Below are 8,704 nucleotides of genomic sequence, written 5' to 3'. Positions count from 1 at the left end.
TCTGGTTTCTTTAAAAATGTTAATTTGAACATTTTTTTTCATCTCATCATAAACAATATTCCAAAAATCTTGGACTTTTCTGCACATCCACCACATATGATAAAAATCTCCTATTTTTTCTCCACACTTCCAACACTTATTCAAACTATTTTTTTACATTTTGGAGATTTTTGATGGTGTAAGGTACAACCAAAACTGCATTTTCATCATATTTTCTTTGATGGTGTAACATACAGTAAAGTTCATGTTAATTTTCCAGTTAATTTTCCAATTCATTTTAAAGGGAACTGAGTTACGACCTTTTTCATCCATTTCAGTGGGACAGAAATTCAGTTAATGAACAGAGCAATCACACACATCTCTATGCAGAAAAAAGACTCTCAGAGTTCAAAGTGGCTTACCTTAAGGTAAGTAGTCAGGACCAAACCCAAAATGTAGACAAAAATTAATCATATGGACATTGCAGTTAAGGATGAAATAAGGCCTCTTAACATGAAGTTCAATGGCTCTGAGTGATAGCCTTTCCCCCAAGCAGCCTTTTGAAAGCCTCTTTGACCTCCTTATTTCTCAGACTGTAGATGAGTGGATTCAACATCGGTATTACAAGGGTATAAAACACAGAGATTATTTTGTCCTGCTCCACAGAATATTTTGAATTGGGCCGTGAGTACATGAAAACAGCTGTCCCATAGAATATAGTGAGAGCTGTAAGGTGGGAGGCACAGGTAGAGAAGGCTTTACGTCTGCCCTCAGCTGAGTTCATCCGAAGGACGGCAACAAGTATGTATATGTAAGAGATCAGTATGGTCAGGATCGTTACTAATGCGATTGCTGTGGAGAAGCTAAAATGAATTATATCAATGACTCCTGTATCTGAACACGAGAGCCTTAGGATAGGGGGTACATCACAGAAAAAATGGTTGATGATGTTGGATCTGCAAAAGGACAAAGTAAAGATAAATGAAGTCTGGACTGCTGCATTCACACAACTTGTTAGATATGAAACAGCCACGAGCAGATAACAGAACTTTTTGGACATGATGGCAGTATACAACAATGGATTGCAGATAGCGATGAAGCGGTCATATGCCATTGCACCCAGCAGGAAGCATTCACAGGATACAGCAATGCAGAAGAAGAAAAACTGCAGGGCACAGCCAGTGAAGGAAATGGTTTTGCTTTTTGCTACCAGTGTCATCAGTGTCCTGGGAGCGATGACAGTGGAGTAACCAATATCTAAGATTGATAGGTTGCTCAGGAAAAAGTACATGGGAGTGTGAAGCCTGGAGTCAATCCTGATTAATGTCACCATGCCAACGTTCCCCACCAAGATGAGCAAGTAAACCAGTAAGAACACTATGAAGAGAAGAAACTGCATACTCCGATTATCTGTGAATCCCAGCAAAACAAATTCAGTAATTGTGGTGAAGTTTCCTTCTGACATTGTCACAAGTTGCATTCTCCTGTGTAAATAAAAATATGAAAAAAAGTTGAAATAGTATTAGCTACCAGGAATTCTTCCCTTGCTCTTGTCCCAAGGGTCCTCTGTGGATGTTCGGAGTCTTCTCCACAGCCTACTAATGGCAAATGGCCAGGAGAGTTCTCTTAACAAATGAGGGTCAGGAAAAAAAAAAGATTGGCACATAAATGTTCAGTCTCCTCCCCCCCCTTTTTTTTGTGTGTGTGTGTCTAATTTATTTCTGAGCCAAACCAATGGAAGCCATGGTCATTTCACTCATAATACACAATGTGCCATTCATATTGGCTACCTTAGATGTTATGCACTGATAGTCATCTTTACTTTATTATATGCCATTTTCTGTGGATGATAATATTTTGACCTAGCATAAGTGCAGGTTTGTCACCTGTTCCTTATTTTCACTGTTCACAATTTAGGACTTCTCATCATAATTAATAAAATATATAGCATGGGCAGAGTTTTCCCATATTTTAAAGGAAGGTGAAAATTTTCAACCCCATGTTATCTTGCTTTACTGAGGCATTAGCTACTCTGACATCAGTAGATTTTATGCCCAAATACATGTGCATAATATTGCAAACTCTGAGCTGAGGTTTCAATGTTATATAACCACAAGGCAGTACAGGACAGACTTATGACCTAAGAATGCAGGTTGTGTCAAAGATTGGCACAAAAAAGCAGGGGTGGGAGCAATTTCAAATGAAAGGCAAGAGGGGATGTTGAACCCTATCTCTGCTCTCCACTTTCCCACTGCTTTTCTCCGAGATGCAATTTGAGATTAGAAATTAAAGGCAGGATTCACCTAACCAGCCTTGTCAGAGGAAGACACAGACTTACACCTTTACACTTTCCACCCTCTCCTTCCCCCAACACCGCAGAAATTGACTCAAGGGGGTTGGGTAACCAGTACACAGAGGAAAGAGACAGGGGTCATTTTATCTGACAAGCTGTAATGCTTGCACAGACAGAATGGTTAGAAAAGTGTGGCACTGAATGGATTGTCCTAGCCTAATTCATTTTGCCCATTCACTAACTAGGATTTTTTTCAAAATGGCTATGCGTTTTGACAGGAGTGGATATCTGCAAACATAGTACCCACTTTCCCCAGCAGCTTATAATGATAAATGGAATTCTGCAAATTTTTTTCTTGGTTAGGCAAAATACCATCAAAAATTGACATGTATTTCCCCACAGTTTTTTTTTAAAATAAACCTTTGCAAACTGCTGTTTTGTTCACAAAAAGTTGATCTTTTAGACCATCCTTAATCAGCCCTTGTAGTACGCTACTACAGCAAAGTCCATCTAGCCTTTCCAAATCCATCAAATTTTAGGCTTCCTAAAATTTCAGGTTTCTTTTTTCTCATTCTTTTTACTTTAATGTCATCATCTGTGCCACTTGAGTAAACAGAAATTTAAAGCTGGGAAGAATTGTACTATTCTTCCTACTGAATGGGTGTCTTCCCATTCATTTGTTAGACTGCTGTGCCGAATAAAAAAGGAACATGCCTGCAATGTTTAAGCTGCAAATACACAGAACCAGAGAATTTTGGAGTTGGATCGGACCACAATGATCATCTAGTCCAATCCCCTGCAATATGGCTTGAACCAACAACCCTCAGATTAAGAATCTTATGCTCTACCAACCGAACTATCTCTTCCCTTTAACGGAAAGAATGCAGAGATATTGCATAAACCCACTTCCCTCAATGCCAACTAATATGACGAGTCTCTTAAACTTGAAACTTAAATGTTTTATCTGAGCTGAGTTTGAAAATTTGGCTGCAAAGCCTCATGAAAACACTGCTTGGCTAATTAATTTCAGTCCACGTTTAATGAGATCTGCTTTATCTGTTGTTCTCTTAACAGTCACAGACAACATGCAGCATCATACAGAGCCAGTCCATACAGCTTCTGTGAACAGAAAATGAAAATAATTTCTCTGCAACTGATTTGCCTTCAGATAACTAAGCTGTTCATTAATCTGAAGGTTAGAAATTAAAATTCACAAGCACTTTGAGATTTTATCAGGTTAGTCAACATAGCCCAAGTAACTTTACCTGTGAAGATGATAGATGTCATTTCTCAAGCCTTCCAAATCAAGATGCGTAGATAGAACTGCTCATTTTATACTTCATTTGGTCTAGAAACCAAATCCCTGAAATATATGAATGAGACCTGTATCATTAAAATGTTATGTAGGATCTCTCAGCATAATCACCTGAGGACATGCTGTGTGGAAATTTGTTCTTGTTCCCACTGTTCATCCTTAATTAGTTTGAAACGGGACTACTGGCTTTCCATTCAGCCCACACAATATGGTCACAATCCTCATTAGTTATTTTTCTCTACCTTGTTTTCAAATAAGCTCATTGATAAAGAGTATGGTAGAATCAGAAGACTCTTTATTTGCATCAGCCACTAGCCATATCAATAAAATAAAATAGAATATACTGAAGACAGGGATAAATACTTAAGTATAAAAAATACGTTCTGGAAGTATACATCAATAATCAAATAAAATATCTTATTCCAATTGCCCCTGCTAAAAAATTGCAGTTTTTACTGTCACCTTATTATCTTGATTTGCCAGAAGAAAGGACACAGTAGCAATGGTTGAGCAACCTAGTATGGATAGTAGTAGAGGGGTAATAACCTCACTCCTCAAAAAGGGGTATCATTGTCTATTCCCAAACTCATGAACATTGAAGCCAACCCAACAGTGCCAAAATACTTATCATTGGAAAGTGTCTTATGAGTTCTTTGTATTTTGAGTGTGCATTGTTCTCTTGGAAGATATTTAATAGGATCAGTTCTAGGGTTGCTTCTAATACCTGTTTTGTTATTTTGCAGATTTCTTGTAGGACTGATGTCCAAAAGTGTTGAATTTTAGAGCATTCCCACCAAATGTGGAGGTATGTGCCTATAGCGTTGGACCTAGTGGTGCAAGCAAAGCTTGCAAGATCTTGCTGGCAAATCAGGGTGAGGATTCCAACCAGGAATTCAACGTCTGAGTGTGGGGTGCCGTGACCAATCCCCCTCCTCTGACCCCTTATGAGGAGCCCCCTTTACTATGTTGATCCTGCCCTATGCCATTTTTGCATCTGTACAAAACCTTCTTTTCCAAAACTCAGAGGGAGATCTTCTTCCTGTGAAACCCCACAGGAGCATGACATGGGCAGAAGTCTGTCCCTCGGTTGAAGCTCCTCTAGTCCTTACCCCACCAGGCAACAGGGTGCCCTGCCTATTTTGGCCTAAAATAAATTCCACTGTATTAGTGGCAATTCACACAATCCTGTGCACCAATTGTGATCAAGCACAGATGTTCTTTTATGTGTCTCACCATGTTGAGAAGCAGATTAACTTCCCCAGCCTCTCCTTTAAACTGAAACACATAACAAAAAAACCTCACATCCTATTCCTCAAACTCTATTTCTAAGACACGGAATGTGATGTGACCTCTTTTCACACCCAAAACAGACACTTCTAAACATCTACATTACACACCTACACAATTTATTCCCCAAGCACTGAGTTTAAGAAACATAGGGGGTGGGAGACAAAAATCCCACTGGGCTAGCTGAAGTACCCTTTGTGAATCAAGTTTTATCTTCAATGCAGATTTTAGTTTAGAAAAGTCCTCCATTTTTCTTAAATACACTTCCCTTCTTTTCTTTCCCACGTCCAGACTGATTTATTATACCCATTCCCAGGGTTGCCAACTGGATTATTTCAAAGATGAGCTAGTGTGGGGATTTCCATGGAGATGAAAAGGTGAAAAGCCCTGTAGTGGGACTGGGAATTTCTCAATCCAGCATTTTCTTTTATTCAGCCTCTGATGCAGCCTCCCACCCCATCAACTTCGAGAAATGATCCCTCTCGTCTCCACTGCACTGCAAATGAACATAAATAATAAACACCTCCTCTGGTCCACACTTTCCAGTTTCCAGTCCTGTCTCTCAGCACTCCAGCCTCCATAGGCCATCCCAAAAAATACTGCAGGTGGTGGAGGGAGCAGTGCTAGCCTCCTGCCACTCCAGCTCTTTAGTTTGCTCTACTTGGTTTCCAGCCCTGCATCTCACGCCAGGTGTGCAAATTGACTCAAAGCCCCATCTTCCTCTCGAGGCCAGCCCAGTTCTTTTTCTTCATCTGCTCTCCCTCCCACCACAGCGCCCTGGAGACTGAGGCTAATAGGGAGGGGAGGACGCAGCCCCGTGGAGATCCTATGCAATATTTTGCAGAGATGGGAGTTAATTGGGAGAGGGAAGGAAGGCAGACTCCTCAGAGAATGTATGCAATAATTTGCAGTTGATTCCAGCTGGGCTGAAGCTGACTAGCTCCACCTGCAGTCTTCTTTAAAAAATATTTTTTTAAAGACACTCTTGCCCACCAGTAGATCCAGGCTCTCCCACTGCCACCTGGAAAAAGCCAGGCAAAACTGGAGACTTCAGGTCAGCCCTTGGGGATCATACAGCCCCAAATCTTCCCCCTGTATATTTCCAAATTCTATACCAACACAATGAGTAAAGCATTTTACTGTTCCCCTATATTATAGAATCATGGAATTGTCAAGTTGGAAGGGAAGTCAATCCTGCCCAGTGCCATTTCTGCATCTGTACAAACAAACTTCTTTTCCAAAATTTAAGGGAGATCTTCTTCCTGTGAAACCCCACAGAAGCATGACATGGACAGAACTCTGCCCCTCAGTTGAAGCTCCACTAGTCCTTACCCCACCAGGCAAAAGGGGCCCCAGCCTATTTCAGCCTAAAATAAAACCCACTGCAATTCACACAATCCTGTGCACCAATTGTGATCAAGCTCAGAGGTTCTTTTGTGTGTCTCACCATGCTGAGAAGCATAACTGATTGGGATACAAGACAGGGCCTTTTCTTTCTAAGCACTCTCCTGAGAGACATTCATCTTATCTCCCCACTTTCAACTTCAGATTAGCAGCTAGAACCCTTTTGCTCTGCCTAGTTTTTGTGTGGCTTTATTTTACCCCCTGTTGGTTTAAACTGTTAATTAAAAGTGAATACAAAAATTGATTTTAGCAGTTTGGACTATTTATATTGGCTTTTTAAGATGGGAGCCACTGTGAATTAATCTGATAACTACCGTATTTTTCGCTCTGTAACACGCACCCAACCATAACAGGCACATAGTTTTTAGAGGAGGAAAATTCGTAGGCATGCCACCCGTAGGCATTCCCTCCATAACACGCACAGACATCTCCTCTTATTTCTAGGAGGAAAAAAGTGAGTGTTATGGTGCAAAAAATACGGTAAATGTGAGGTATAATTTTTAAAGTAAATAAAAGAGAGTAACATAGAGTGGACAAAGACCATTCATCCACAGTCTAGTAGTTCCAGTATTTAGATCACTGAGTACTGCTGTTGTGATCTGATGGCTGAATACAAAGTCAGACACTTTAGGTTGGCTTTCAAGCCACTTTATTGATTCTGAAACAAAACCAATCAAAACCTGCAGAAGGAAACTTATGTAAGTGCAGAAATCAACTGTAAACTCCGAGGGGAGCCCCTGGGCCAAAGAGTCCAAAAAGCCAGCCTTGTGGCCAACTCCTAAGAAGATCGCTTAGGTTAAACTTGCTTCCTGCACCTAACCACTAAAAGTGATTGAATCAACCCGTTTACACACTATGGACTACAACTGCCACTCAGCAGGTGTAGACAAACAGGCAACTCAGTAGGCTGCTCACAAAAAACAAATACACATTTTCTTTCTTGGTTAATATCTATTGGAAACTGAAACTCATCTTGAAAAGGAAATGAATTAATTTAATGAAATCTTCCCTCTCGTCCTTAGGAAAGCATCTTTCACATCTTTATTTCTCAAACTGTAAATCAATGGATTTAGCATTGGGATCACAAGAGTATAGAACACTGAAACGATTTTATCTTCATCGTTTGAGACCCCAGAATTGGGCCTCAGATACATAAAGATGATAGTCCCATAGAAGATTGTAACGGCCATAAAGTGAGAGGCACAAGTTGAAAAGGCTTTGTGTCTGCCCTGGGCAGAGCGAATCCGCAGGATGGCAAAAATGATGTAGGTATAGGAGATGAGGATAATCAACAAAGTGGTCATGATTATTGAAGTAGCAAAGATGAAATGCACAGTGTTAGCCACTACTATGCTTGAACAGGAAAGTTTCAGGATGGGAGGAACGTCACAAAAGAAATGATTGATAACATTTGAGCTGCAGAAGGACAGGCTAAATATGAATGAAGTCTGAGCAGCTGAATTTACAAAGCCACAAATATATGCACTTGTTACTAACACCAGACAGAGCTTTTTAGACATGGCAACAAAATAAAGTAACGGGTTGCAAATGGCAGTAAAGCGATCATAAGCCATAACAGCTAGAAGACAAGTTTCAACTGTGACAAACAGACAGAAAAAGAAGAATTGCACAGTACACTCTGTGAACGGAATAGTGCTATTCTTTTGTAGAAAGGTCATCAGCAACCTAGGAGCAATAGTAGTGGAATAGCCAACGTCAACCAAGGATAGGTTGCTGAGGAAAAAGTACATTGGGGTATGAAGGTTTGCATCAAGAGCGGCTAGGATGATGATGCCAAGATTTCCTGAGACTGTGACAATGTAGATCAAGATAAATGCCAGGAAGAGAATGGTCCACAACTCTGGATGGTCCATGAAGCCCAGAAGGATGAATTCAGTCACAATGCTGTGATTCGTGTATTCCATTATTTACCCCAAAGTTTCCCTAGGAGGAAGAAAATGAAATTGTGAAACAAGTACCGTATATATTTTTAATCCTCTTGTAAATTTCCTAGCAGTTTAGTGCAAATTTCTTCTAATAAGCACATTTTTCTATGCAGTTTTGACTAATATGAATTTTTTGAACTGATTTTCCCTAATGTAATCCAGTTTTGAAGGTTATTTTCACTAATATATGCATTTTTGTACCTAATGAAGGTGGCATCATAAAATACAGGGTAGTTCACATTTCTAAGCATAGCTGAATTTTGGTTTGCATATTGGTTCAAGAAGTACAAATTAAATCATTTCCACTAAAATGCAAACAAAATTCAATTTAACCTCCATCGCTAGTGGACCTCAAAAATCCACTCAAAAATCTGGGACCGATTCTTCCTATCACCTCCCATGACCTCAAGCCCAGTGGGAGAATTCAGTATCACCTTCCTGGGAGGCAAAAGTCCTTGAGGAGGGTAGGCTAATGAAAGG

The 8,704-nt window shown here is 40.1% G+C and overlaps 2 protein-coding genes across 2 annotated transcripts in view; both read right to left on the bottom strand.

Moving 5' to 3' along the window:
* Positions 1-3,633, bottom strand: part of LOC308594233 (olfactory receptor 5AR1-like) — a gene marked incomplete at its 3' end in the record, with an annotated part of 12,431 nt that extends 8,798 nt beyond the window's left edge. Inside the window, exons 1-2 of the mRNA XM_081207146.1 lie at positions 3,538-3,633; positions 789-1,463 (exon numbers count right to left, since the gene is read on the bottom strand). Coding sequence (XP_081063272.1) covers positions 789-1,459 — 671 coding nt within the window. The 5' untranslated portion in view covers positions 1,460-1,463; positions 3,538-3,633. The remainder of the gene's footprint in view (positions 1-788; positions 1,464-3,537) is intronic.
* Positions 3,634-7,267: 3,634 nt separating this feature from the next.
* LOC308573082 (olfactory receptor 5AR1-like) lies at positions 7,268-8,203 on the bottom strand (the record flags this gene model as incomplete). Its single annotated transcript, XM_081169789.1, has 1 exon — positions 7,268-8,203. One exon carries the CDS (start codon positions 8,201-8,203, stop codon positions 7,268-7,270), a length of 936 nt encoding a protein of 311 aa, XP_081025915.1.
* Between the last annotated feature and the right edge of the window lie 501 nt (positions 8,204-8,704).

The sequence above is a fragment of the Podarcis bocagei genome (assembly GCF_964188305.1).
Source record: "Podarcis bocagei genome assembly, chromosome: 1".
Taxonomy (NCBI): Eukaryota; Metazoa; Chordata; class Lepidosauria; order Squamata; family Lacertidae; genus Podarcis; species Podarcis bocagei.
Note: the sequence above shows the minus strand (reverse complement) of the source record. Positions and strands in the feature narration are given on the sequence as shown.